General features: G+C 40.4%; 2 protein-coding genes across 2 annotated transcripts; one reads left to right on the forward strand and one right to left on the reverse strand.

Moving 5' to 3' along the window:
* Positions 1-1,276: 1,276 nt before the first annotated feature.
* Positions 1,277-3,391, forward strand: LOC144634951 (kelch-like protein 40). The gene has a single exon (XM_078494001.1). The coding sequence runs from the start codon at positions 1,374-1,376 to the stop codon at positions 3,291-3,293; it is 1,920 nt and encodes a 639-aa protein (XP_078350127.1). The 5' UTR covers positions 1,277-1,373; the 3' UTR covers positions 3,294-3,391.
* A 1,696-nt stretch (positions 3,392-5,087) lies between these two features.
* LOC144635066 (release factor glutamine methyltransferase-like) lies at positions 5,088-12,861 on the reverse strand. The gene is made up of 2 exons (XM_078494136.1): positions 12,770-12,861; positions 5,088-6,369 (listed from the first exon to the last, which is right to left on the reverse strand). Exon 2 carries the CDS (start codon positions 6,355-6,357, stop codon positions 5,614-5,616), a length of 744 nt encoding a protein of 247 aa, XP_078350262.1. The 5' UTR covers positions 6,358-6,369; positions 12,770-12,861; the 3' UTR covers positions 5,088-5,613.
* Positions 12,862-13,726: the final 865 nt, after the last annotated feature.

Here is a 13,726-nt window from a genome sequence, read left to right on the forward strand (position 1 = left end):
CGTGAATATTTCGTGGTTGAACACATCAGAGGTCACAACTTTGACTCGGTCGTCGACTCCATGCAGTTTTGCATTTTCAATGGCGTTTTACACAGCCGTTTCGTTGATATCCGTGGCCAAAACATGACATTTCTGTGAAGCTAATGCTGCCAGGATCGAGGTATAAGCCGCTCCACAACCAACCTCCAGGAAATCAAAGGACTCTTCCTCGGCTTTCTTCATCAAATCTCCTTTAAGCTCTTTGCAAGCGCAAAGAAAAACGGGATGACTTGGCGTATCTCGTGTTTGCTCCTACGGTAGAGCTTAAATGCGCTACAAAGAGAAGTGCATATTTGCAGGGGAGTTACAAAGTTAATTTCACTTCATGTAACAGAGGAATGTATATATCTGGGAGATTGCCCTATTCTATTTCTACAGGAAAATTCACGGCATCTTCGACGTCACAAACAGCGCGAATACATGCAAAATTGCGCGGGTTCTCGCGTGGATGTACCCGGAATTACGTGATCAGTGTCACGTGCGTCGCAAAAACATTCGAGTCTGCACAGAAAGTTGTGAACGAAAAAGAAGACAGTACAGTCAAGTTCTGTTCAAAGTTTAAATTTTGTATGGACAGTATCGTATAGCAAGGTGTGCAACTGCCGTGTCGAACTAAATTCGTCTCCTTAGTTGATGTAACGCTCAACATTAACTACCGTTGCAACTGCTGGAGCAGATTTCTGAGATTAAATTAATGATATATTAAAACATTATTTGGATTATTCAAAGCCATCGCGGTCTGATCAAAACTGCACAGTACCGCCAAAAATGCAAATCGTTATTATCAGTGTTACCAATGCAAGGCTGTTACACTTCTCTAAATTAAAGTAAACCACAAACCCACCTCTCCTTTAACGTTACACCATTCTCACCCTTCCGCAATCTGGAAACGAAACACTATTTCTTTTTGAAATAGCTGCTTGTTGTTTATGCCACGGGACAAGACTGCGACGGTTAGACTAGCGGGAATCCTGTTGCGCTTGGCGTAGCCGCAGACTCGACGACCGTGGGCGCCACGCGATCCTTGTCTCTTTTCCTTCTCGGGACTTCGGAAACCCGCCGCGATTGGGCAACAGACTTTTCCATTTTGAAAGAGTTTCCTGCTGGCTTATTAACCGAACAAAAAGATCGGATAACGTATGACATACTTACGAGTCGTGATGTCACATGCACATGACAGTCGCACGTGTAAAAATGTACTTAATTTACATTGTGGTTTCTGGTGGTGTTCTGATCTCGTCTTTGATTGATAGCAACGTGCGTAACAGCACGACTCAGCAACGAGTCTTATTTTTTAAAGTTCCGCATTGCATCATTTGGGAATTACTTGTAAGATGGCAGGCCTCATACAATCTGTTGATAATTCTGAGCAAGTTACTCCGAGTCCTGCAAAAGAAACTTTCAATGAAGTTTTTAAATCGCAACACTCGCCTGATCAGCCATGCGACGTTGTTTTGGTGGTTGAAGATGGCAAAGAATTCAAAGCTCACAGAAAAGTTCTTTCAGAGGCAAGTCCTTTCTTTGAAAAGCTGCTGAACAGTGGCATGAAAGAGTCTAAAGAAGGAGTTGTTCGGTTGGAGATGTTTAGCGAGTCTGTTACGGCGGCTACACTGGAGTTTATTTACACTGGTCATGTTCAGATATTGGGTGAAGACAATGCCCGAGACCTGATCGTTATGGCCGATTATTTGTTTCTTCCGACACTGAAAAATCTCGCTGAAGATGTTTTAACACTGAAGTTGAATACTTCGAACTCCATCTCAACGTATTATTTTTCTGAAAGATATCAATGCGAAGAACTTCTTTGTAAGACCAAGAAATTCATCCTTGCAAATTTCACCGCCGTGTACACAGCAAACCGGAAAGATATTTTGAAAATGTCGAACGAGGAAATTGAAATGTGGACTTCAAGCGATGAAATAAATGTAAGCGCTGAGGAAGATGTGTTTAAGATCATTCTAGCATGGATTGATCATGACAAAGGCAAGCGAAAGAAATATTTCGCCGAATTATTCCGTCAAGTTCGACTCGTTTATGTATCGCGTGACTTTCTAATCAGTGATGTCGTGACAAATGAGCTCGTGAATGACAATGAAGGCTGTTTGGACCTTGCAAAGAATGCTGTACACTCAATCGAATCTACAAATTTTGGTAACGTTTCTGTTTCACCCAGGAAGTCGCTTGAAATCCCTGCTTTGGTAGTGAATGGGGGCGAAGAATTGCTGTGTAATTTTATCGGCGAGAATAGCTGGTGGAAGTTAGGTGAGATACCATCTGATTATTACCATTTATATGCCTTTTTTCCTTGCAAAGGGGATTTGTACGGTGCTCAGTACTGCAATGTAAAATCAATTTCAATTATGGTAAGCTACAATCCATACACCAACAGTTGGATGCGATTACCGAATATAAGAGAAGGCACAGAGTGTTTGAACATATTTGTTGGAAATGACGAAGCGTACGCTTTGCTGTCTGATGTATGCTCATCTTGCCGAAACATAAGATCTTTGGAAAATGAACATGAACACAGCACTTTCATCTCAATGTATAAACCGGAGTCACAGTCATGGCCACAAATTCTATTTCTTGATGCTGTTTATCCGTTTGTGAGAGAGAAGTTTTGTATTGTAGCCAGTGAGAATTTTATATATTTTATTGGCGGCCTTGTAAAGGAAACAAACTCTGATGTTTTCCGTGAAAAGTACCTGAGCGACGTTGACAGATATGACCTTAGCAAACACCAGTGGGAGAAAGTAGCTGACATTCAAATTGCGAGACGACAAGCTCTAGGAGCTGCAGTGAACGGAAAAGTTTTCATTGCTGGTGGAGATCATCAAGGACAACGGTTGTATGATTCATGCGAAATGTACAATGAATCAACAAATCAGTGGCAGTTTATCGCGGGACTCAAGAAACCGGAAGCATTGGACGCTCTCTTAGCGGCTGATGGCAAGGTGTATGCTGTGAGCTGTCAGACCTATGGCGATGGTCGCACGCAACATGGTCGGGGGCACATGTTTACTCCGCCAAAATTCATTTTTAAAAAAATAAGTGTTGAATGTTACAATGTTGATAAGAACGAATGGGAGATGAAAACTGAAACAACTGTCAAGGATAGCTGGTGGGGTTCACCTTCCGCAGGAGCTTGTTCAGTAAGATTATTTAAAGGAATAACCAACATCCGTGGATTGGAACCTTTCGTTTCACATAGTCTTTCTCGCAAAGCAGACAAGCGGAAATGCTTTATTATGTGACAGAAAACGTCCTGGTTTCAATTTCACGGTTATAGTTAAGTGTGATTAAAAAGTTTATCTCTTTAGGGGAAGGTCAATGAAGTGTGTATTTTTTTTTTTTAATTGTTGTATTTCTATTAGTTTATCATCAACACGCGGCCTAATAAAGACGCTGACCTTTTCACTCCCATAAATGGGCAAAGTCAAAATTACAAAAAAAAAAAATGAAATTTCAGTTTGTAAAATGCTGAAAAACAAACAATACCACGTGAAAGGACTACGGAAGAGGTTTTATTTTAATAATTACGATGCAGGATTTCGTCCACAGACGCCAAAGTTAGAGCCACCTTCCAAGACTTTACCAATAACTCTGGCAGTGACAGTCGAGACATTCATCTCCATCCTCTGACTAACGCTTTATATCTCTCTAGCGCCTCTAACAGTGGCGGGTGTAAGGGAGAGGTCTGGGGGGCCAGGCCCCCTTGCCCCGTATGGGCGAAGATTTTAAGGCCCGAATGGCCGAAAACTTTTCAGGGCCTTCCACCTCAATTTGAGGCCCGAAGGGTTGGAAAATTTTTCGGGGCCCCACCTTAAAATGAAGTCTGCAGGACTTCAGATTTTTACAAACTAAAATTGCAGTCGTTTAGTTTGCTACGACTCGTGTTACTGATATAGGCACGACTTCAAAGATACACGTAATGACGAGCCGTGTGACATTAATACAAGTGCGATTCAAATGTTCTATACTTTATCTATGCATAGGTTAGTAGAATTGAAGAAGTGTAGGTTACGGTTCCTATTTTTGTAAGCTTGAGAGTAATGTTTCCTGGAATAAATGCTACGTGTGGATAAGAATGCAAATAAAAAATTAAATGACTTACCAGATGTTAAACTTGCGTTGTTTCGATGTCTCTGTGGTCCTGGAGTCGATGTTAGGCCATTTGGGCGAGTTTAATTTTCTGGGGTCTGCCTTCTACTAAAACGAAGCGAAATTTCGCTCAAGGTCACTGGAACACATCCAAGCGAAAGTTCGCTTCGTTTTAGTAGAAGGCAGTCTGGTGTCCGATTAAAACAGATTTCACTGTTTTACAAATTCATTCCCAGCTTACCTCACGCAAACAGGGATCTTTTGCAAAAGAGATACAGTATTATAGAACGAACTTCCACACTTCAAGTTGTATGTTAGATCTGTGTGTTACTGAATGCACACCTTGCACCTTGTGATACTTTGTGACGGCATACATAACAGGCGATTTGCATGAACCGAATTTTGTTGTTAGTCAGATTATATTTGTCTTGTGGGAAAATCTAGTGGAAACTGCCCATTTCAAATTCAAAACTACCAGATTATCCAGCCAGTTCTGACAAATGGAAAGCGTCCAAAGCAGAGGCGGCGGAGCATTCTGGAACGTGGGGGGGGGGGGGGGGGTCATATTTGGACCATTTTTTTTCGTTCTGGCAACTTTTAGATTTCTAAGCAGTTTCCAGACCGAAGATTTCCGAAGATTCTCCGATTGTTGTTCGAAGGCCATACGAACGTTTCCGATTGTTGACTTCCAAGGAAGTTTCTAAGAGTTTGAACTCACTCACGAGAAGGAATATCTTGACAAACCAGTTTCACACTGCGCTTGCGATATTTTCGGCACCAAAACGTGGGGGGGGGGGGGGCGCTAAGCCCCCCAGCTCCGCCGCCTATGCAAAGTACACAGAACAGGAGCCTTTTCTAAGGCAGTTCAGTAACGTTTAGAAGAGAGGAGCCTGGCGAGGAGGCAGTCAAATTTTCAATGCTTTAATACAATGCTAGAAAGATTTTAATTTCTCCTCAAAATACAAACTTGATGTGATAAATCAGCATATTCTCCCAAACAGTTTTCAGAAATCTATGGACAACAGAAATACCGTAAGAACTTTAATGTTAATCTTAGTGCTTCTGGATTGCTTAGAAGGGAAAGAAAACAACTCATATGGTATGAAAATGACTGAGGTTTTAACGGAAAAATACAACAAAACAATAGAAATACCCTCAGTAGAGTCCAGTTAATTACGCTATAGTCCAGAACGCGTCATATGAACGCCCAATCTTTTTTCTCATAAAACTTGACTAACACCTGGCCAAAAGATACCCTTAGGTTTAGTTTAAATGCTGATGATAGATCACTTGACATTTTTGTCATTTAACTGCTATTAAGAAGTTAAAGTAGTGTATTTCACATGTTATTTCTTAAGGAGGAAAACCGTGCCAAATTATACTTTCCCAGGAGCCCTAAAAAATCCTATGAAGTGAAGATGAAGAACGTAAACTTTAAAGTCACTTTCCTTTTCTTACATTTCATTGTGCATTTCATTCTTGTTTCAGAAACTCCACAATACATATATCTATTTCGTGTTGTTCGTCTGCTATCTCAAAGACAAAGCTTTTTGTTAAAAAGATTTTGTAATCCCATCCTGTTTCCTTCACTACTCTATCAAACAGCTCTTTTGATCCAATATTGAAAGAGAAGGTGACGAAAATCCTTCCCGTTTTCTTAAGATAGTTCTTCGCTTCAAAGAGGTAACGGCGAAAGCTCTCATATCCCGGATCAACTAAACTGCGCATGAGCATATCAACCTTGGTCCCAGGCTCTGTGTGATGGCCAGCCCAAGGGGTGTTCCAGTAGATCATGTCGAATTTTTTGCCAGTGAATATTTCGTGGTTGAACACATCAGAGGTCACAACTTTGACTCTGTCGTCGACTCCATGCAGTTTTGCATTTTCAATGGCGTTTTTCACAGCCGTTTCGTTGATATCTGTGGCCAAAACATGACATTTCTGTGAGGCTAACGCCACCAGGATCGAGGTATAGGCCGCTCCACATCCAACCTCCAGGAAGTCAAAAGACTCTTCCTCGGCTTTCTTCATCAAATCTCCTTTAAGCTCTTTAAGAAATTCCTTATTCATGACCTCTATGTAGTCAGACCAAGCGTCTGGGTGAAAAACCCCTGGAAAAACCAGAAACTCCTTTCCCGCGACATATGTTCGCGGCTTGGTTGTGGCCAGCGAGAGCATCCCATCTACTAAACATATGTGCTCTTCGACTTCGCTCATTGTACAATTCACCTGGTAAAAGAACGAGTAAATATGAGCAAATAATTTCAGGTTGAATTTTGCCCGTTCCCATTCCCACTCCCGGGCAATAATATTGCCAACGAAAAGTAAATTGTGTCTTACTCAAAAACGCAAAATTAACAAAATACAAAATTTCCGCAAAATCGCGAAATTTAAGTGTCGCGAAATATACGCACCTTAAAATCGCGAAATTAACGTGTCGCGAAAATTTCCGGTACCTTATCACATGAAATTTTCGCAACACGTTAATTTCGCGATTTTGAGGTGCGCATATTTCGCGACACTTAAATTTCGCGATTTTGCGGAAATTTTGTATTTTGAATCACTTTAATTTCGCGTTTTTGAGTAAGACACAATATACATTTCTGTGGTAGTATTATTTAAAATGCCCTTGAATTAAACAAAACGACTTCATCAAAGGAACAGTAACGTCAAAATTAACGAAAACGCAAGGGCGAGACTAAATCTCGGCAACAGCAACAACAAAGTTCTCACTATGTGTACAAGTAGGTCATGCTTGTAAGTGATGAGTTATTGTTCTTGAGTCAATTGACAACAACATCAATTTACATTGAAGATTCCTTTCTTCAGTGGTACTCAGCTTATTGTTTCTTGATTATTGACATAATGTGAGTCACTTAATTTTTCCATCCTGTTATGTTCGCGCCCCTTTTTGTTCGCGTCACTTTAATTTCGCGATTTTTATGGATTCGCGAAATTCGCGAAATTAACGTGTCGCGAAATTTTCATGTAATAAGGTACATCTTAATTGATTTATATGCAGCATTGAGACACACTGTTTTAACAGTAGAGTGTTTCTGTCGAGGAACTATCGGCTGATAGTTGCCCCGCGGAAATTTGATGTTCTTAAAACAAATATTAGCCCGAGAAGCGAAGTTTCGAGGGCAAATATGCTAGTTTTAAGAACATCAAATTTCCAAGGGGCAACTATCAGACCGATAGTTCCGAGACAGAAACACTCTATTGTCTTTATTGTTCACCACTAAATTTTCTTCCGCGTGCACATACAAAAACAAGCATCGTGAATTATTTTTACTTTTCAGGATAAAAAACTCAATTGAAAGCCGAAATTTAACAGACGAAACAAAACCAAACGAGAAACCCACTAAATGCAGTGAATTTGGTTGGGTGTTTTTGTCTGCAGGCAGCTTGTTTACAAAAAACAGTCACGGGCGGGCACTATCGATCCGGGCATTTTTCACGGGAGGGCACTATGGGCTGATAGCGCCCTCCGGCGGACGGGCACTATCGCGTCACGTGTTAAATTTAAACCAATCAGAATCGGAGAAAATTTAGTGGTGAACTATAACTGTCAGTAGAGTACTTCATTGTACATCTCAGCTGTATAGGAATCACTGTTTTCACACTAAAAATGTCTAAGGTGCCGTAAAGCGTTTTGTTTTTGTAACAACAAACAGGCAATACACCGATTCAGCGTAAGCCGGAAGTTGCATGGAAACGAGGCCTAAGGGCCCTCGGCGGCTAAAAACTATTAAGATTTTACTAGCGTGTGGGGCATTTCGAGTCGAAAGAAAGCATTCCCTTTACAAATTAGCCACGAATCTTGATCCCTATCAGTGCAAAAGTATAAAGAGAAGAAATGTTAATGTCTACCAGGCGACAGGCGAAATTCTAACAGCTTAGCGGTAAGATTTTGCTGCCAACTTCAATATTCCCTCGCCAGCATAGGCTGAATTTCATCCGTTCTCTCAGGTAGTTTACAATCAATTTTGAATTTTGTTGATCAATAAAATGAAACCACTTAAAAATCCAAAATACCTTTTAAAAAACAGGTTTTTCTTTCTATTAATGGCGAAACTCGCGTAAACATCACGAATACATCATTATAGACAGTACTGATTCTGTTAAAGAATTTGTTAGATTTTTTCAGTAGATGATTTGTGATTGGCATGAACTGTTTCAAGTGTAAATTGAATTGTACATGTATTTGAGTTGCAGATTCATACAGGTTAATAATAAAATAAAGCCAACTTTCATATCAAAAGAATTATATAATATAAAGTACACAACGTCGTTTTCGACGCCAATGGGTGAGTTGTGTGTATACACGGAAGGTTATTTAGTGTTTAAATTCATCGATGCTTTTTAATTAAACACACAGATTCTAGAGTGGTAGCAAAATGTAGCAGTGTACTCATAGCAGACTCGGTTGTTATTACCGGTAAAATTATACTGACCTGGAAGCTTACTCGAAGCTTACATGTAAACAATAAAATCTTCTCTTGCCGGTCAAATTCGATCCAGTTCAGAAATAAAGTCAGGTCCGTAAAATAATGGTAGTAACGAAAACGAAGACCCCGAAAACGAAGACCTAAGACCTAAGACCCATACGAAAACTAAGACCCATACGAAAACTAAGACCCATACGAAAACTAAGACCCGTACGAAAACTAAGACCCGTACGAAAACTAAGACCCATACGAAAACTAAGACCCATACGAAAACTAAGACCCGTACGAAAACTAAGACCCGTACGAAAACTAAGACCCATACGAAAACAAAGACCCATACGAAAACTAAGACCCGTACGAAAACTAAGACCTAAGACCCATACGAAAACTAAGACCCGTACGAAAACTAAGACCCATACGAAAACGAAGACCCGTACGAAAACGAAGACCCGTATATACGAAAACGAAGACCCGGCCAAAACCAGCGTTACCCAGAGTTGCGTGACCTTAATAATAGTGACAATAATATTGAAGCAGACTGAGCGTACTTAGAACGTACTACTGATCAAAAGTCTAGACTTGATCGAAAACTAAAACCTGATCGAAAACGGTTGCTTCTGCGTCACAGAAGAGACAGCCAAAGTCCCCCAGCAGTAATGCACCGTATCGAAATCTTCTCGCGCACAATACTTGCTTAAATAAACTTCGCTACCCGATTATTATTTCTCGCTTTACATCCGCGTAGAAGGGTGCGGAGAGAAAAAATTAATACAGGTGTCAAAATGTACTAACGGGAAACTGTGCCGATCTATCACCTCTTCACATCTGCTGAGCGGCAGTCTTTCGACTCTACTTAACCTAGCTAAAATCGCCTCCTTATAATACAACTGACAGAGCATAGTGCCCTTTCTAAACATCTTTGAGGCGTCAAAATAAATTGGACGACCAAATCCAATTTTACCGAACGGCTTACTTTGTACAAATTTATGTCACGAAATAGGAGTCTGTGTAGGCCTGTCATCTGTTTTTTGCTTAGTAAATAAAGTTTTTGTTAGTGCTTCTTATGTGTAGTCATATCAATAGTGACCTTTCATTCATTTGCCGGGGCCGACAGGCGTACTTGCCAAGATGTTTTAATTTTACTCATGTAGCGCGTAGCGAGGCGTACTCACTTCAAAATGTAGGATTTCGATGAAACTTGATCGATACGTTCTCAGTACTCGTCTGCTTCAATATCATTCCAATCCAACACTAATTCGTAGAGTACAAACATCGCGCAAAACGAGTACAAATGTCACACGATATTTGACCATATTTGTACTTGTCTCATTTCCCCGACCAAAAGATTAAAAACCTTGGCAAGTCATGTGTGACCTAGGCTCCCGCAGTGCTATCAGAATGGAATTTTCAAAAGGAACAGCATCTTTTCATTCCGTTTACGTGTTGAAGTAACTGTAACGTTCCATTTGTCGAAAAATTCTCACCGAAAACTCCATGTAAATGTAAAGCGCTCATTGATTTTCGATTTCAGTAGTACGTTCTCAGTACGCTCAGTCTGCTTCAATATTATTGTCACTATTATTAAGGTCACGCAACTCTGGGTAACGCTGGTTTTTGCCGGGTATTCGTTTTCGTATATACGGGTCTTCGTTTTCGTACGGGTCTTCGTTTTCGTATGGGTTTTAGTTTTCGTACGGGTCTTAGTTTTCGTACGGGTCTTAGTTTTCGTATGGGTCTTAGTTTTCGTACGGGTCTTAGTTTTCGTATGCGTCTTAGTTTTCGTACGGGTCTTAGTTTTCGTATGGGTCTTAGGTCTTAGTTTTCGTACGGGTCTTAGTTTTCGTATGGGTCTTAGGTCTTAGGTCTTCGTTTTCGGGGTCTTCGTTTTCGTTACTACCGTAAAATAATTCAGTGAAAGAAATCTGACATACCTGTATTTGACTGGGTTGACTGTACGCTTTTCGATTGTTGATTAATTATTATGATTGGGAAATGTTACAACAAACTGCGATACATGTTTACGTGATCTTTTCTGTCGAAACAAACTAACATAATTTTTAGATAACTGAAACTATTTGTGAGACATGTTTACGCGTGACTCTCTACGATTCTATGTCGATACATGCAACTTTTTATTCGGATTGAAAACCTAAGGGGCTCTCAAAACCAAATTAATTTTGTTCTTCAAAAGTTCCATTCAGTGAATCATAAGGTAGTTATTGATTAACAAAATCCAAAATTGAGTGTAGCCAGAGAGCGGCAAACATTCAGGCTATGCTGATGAGTAAATATAAAATATTCGATTCCAAAGAAGATGACAACAAAATCTTACCGGTAAGCTGTAAGAATTTCTTCTATAGCCTGCAAGACCTTAAATTTCTTCTTCTTATACTTTTGAACTAATAAGAATCAAGATTCGTGGCTAATTTGTAAAGGGAATGCTTTTACCAACTCAAAATGCCCCACACACTAATAAAATCTTTATAATTTTGAGCCGCCGAGGGCCCTTAGGCCTCGTTCACATGCAACTTCCGGCTTTCACTGAATCGGTGTATTGCATTACACACACAAACCATCATCACTTGATCACCGGAGTGTCCGTAATAAAGAGGTTAAGTTTATGATGAATTTTCTCTGGGTCGAGATTTAGTGTTCGCTGTCCGTATTAGAAAGGGTCCATATTATAGAGGTTTTTCCTAAAGAAAATATGTAAGAATTCTGTCGGGACATCGGAAATTGTCCGTAATAGAGAGGTGTCCGTATTAGAGAGGTGACCGCAAGGAAATGTTCGATTGTATATATTTCTGAATAAATTTTATGCTTCACCGTTCCCAAAAAGCTTGTTTGGATCAAGCGTCTTAAGTGCCAACATTATATTTGTTTGCCGGCGCCGCGCGCAGACGAGACTAACCCCTTAGCCAGGGTTACGTCTGCGACCCAGGCTAACATTTGTATGCTCAAGAAATTTGAAATTGCAAAACTTAAAACAAACCAAACTTTGGTACCTTGAAACTAAATCATTCCATTTGCGTGTTTGTAGAACAATGCACAGCTTTAAAAGTATTGTCATATATTGCTATCCTTCAAAGTTCAAAGGAACCTGTCAATGGAGAAGGGATTAAGAATCGCTCGAGGTGTTCTTCAGTCTAGTGATCAAACCAATAGGAAGCTAAGTAGTAATCAAAGCAATTTTAATTGCTAAATATTTTCAAGTGCTTTTTCACACAGTATGAGGTCAATGAGAGGTTTGCTTGTCTTTTAAAAGAAAGAAATGTGTATTTCGAACTTGCTGCCATTTTGACTCACCTATGCCAGTTTTTACGTTCGTCGACTAATGAATAGCAATTTTTTTTCCACAAATTGTCCGCGAAGTTAATTGTAAATTGACGACGCCACATGTCATCAAAGACGCGACAGGCTAACTGTTTTAGACATTTCATAATCAACAAGTTATGAAAACTAGGATTTGGGCTTCAACGTCTCTAACCTACTAACAGAGGTGAAATCACGCAACTCAATTATAGTCTCCAGAAAGCGCATCAGTATTTGATAGCTAGTTGTCGCTTTTACCCCTTGAAAGGTCTCAAAGACGAAGTTTATTAATACTGCCCGCGCCGTAAACCATAGACTTTAATTTCAATAAAGTTCTTCGTCCTCCATGTCCCGCCGGACGCAGGACGACCTCTCGCGACTTCGGCCGCCAGCTCGACTGCTTTGCGACCTACTGTACTTGAGAGGGCGACTTGTGGACTCGAGAGGTTGACTTGTGGCAAGTCTGATCTAAACATAAACCGATAAAATTTCCCTGTTTGTTCAAGCTATGCCACTAACTGTTTCCTAATTAAATCGCGCTAGGAATAGTAGGCTAATGGCCCGGGTGAACAGACTTCAAGTCCGGGGAAACTAGTCAGACGGACGAACGGCCACAAATCAGTGCACTTCATCGATGGCCAGCGAGAATTTATAGTAAATAAGGGAAATAAATTTTGGGGTAGCCTGAGTGGCAGGTGTTTAAAGCCGGTAGGGAGAGCGGAAAACGAGAAGTGCTAAGCGCTTGTCGCTTGCCCTTCTCTCTCCCTTTTGAACGCCTGCCACGCACAGTAATTTAAAGATGTCCGCTTAATATGATGTCCGATTGAAACAGGTCTCACTGTTTTACAAATTCATTCCCAACTTACCTTACGCAGACAGCGATCTTTTGTAAAAGAGCTGCAGTACAATAGAACGAACTTCCACACCGCAAGTTAGGTTAGAACTGTGCGTGTACGACTGACTGCACAGCATGTGACACAAAACCAGACATTATGGCCAGACATAATGTAATTTATGTCAAGGCATGGTGCTCACATGATAATCCGTTGGGTAAGGTTGTACCAGGGACGCTAAATCTAACCAATGAGATTTGGGGGCGTTGTCACGGTTTCGAGGGAACCTTATTACATGAAATTTTCGCGACACGTTAATTTCGTGAATTTCGCGATTCCAAAAAAATCGCGAAATTAAAGTGACGCGAAAAATAAGTGTCGCGAACATAACATGACGCGAAAATTAAGTGACTCAGTACGTCAATAATCAAGAAAGAATATGTTTAGTACACTGAAGGAAGGAATCTTCAATGTAAATGGTTGTTGTCGTCAACTGACTGAAGAAAGATAACTCACGGACTTGCGTTTTGTTGGTTTTGACGTTATTGCTCCTTTAATGAAGTCGTTTTATTTATTTTAGGGCATGTTTAATAATATTGCCAAGGAAATCTAAATTGTGTTTTACTCAAAAACGCGAAAATAAAGTGATTCAAAATACGAAATTTTCGCAATATCGCGAAATTAACGTGTCGCGAAAATTCCATGTAATAAGGTTATGCTATTCTTCCCCAGGCCGGGGGGGGGGGGGGTATGGTATGTGCCGCGGGATAGGGTATGGTTTTTGAGGTCATCGGTCATTAAATAGGGTAGTCATTTTTGCTCCTTTAATTTTGGAATTGTGTTCCCGGTGTGATCTTTAATTAGGGTACCTAAATTCTATCAACTAAAAAAAGCGCCCAGCTAAACGAAAAAAAAAAGCGATTTTCTAAAGAGTTGTGTTTAGCCGTGCGCGGTTGGCAGTTATTTGGATCGTCACGGAACGCTTCTCCT

Source organism: Oculina patagonica, chromosome 13 (assembly GCF_052425735.1).
Source record: "Oculina patagonica isolate OP01 chromosome 13, crgOcupat, whole genome shotgun sequence".
Classification (NCBI taxonomy): Eukaryota; Metazoa; Cnidaria; class Anthozoa; order Scleractinia; family Oculinidae; genus Oculina; species Oculina patagonica.

Coding starts and splice junctions, on each gene's coding strand:
- LOC144634951 (XM_078494001.1), top strand. CDS start 1,374: ATGGCAGGCCTCATACAATCTGTTGATAATTCTGAGCAAGTTACTCCG.
- LOC144635066 (XM_078494136.1), bottom strand. CDS start 6,357: ATGAGCGAAGTCGAAGAGCACATATGTTTAGTAGATGGGATGCTCTCG.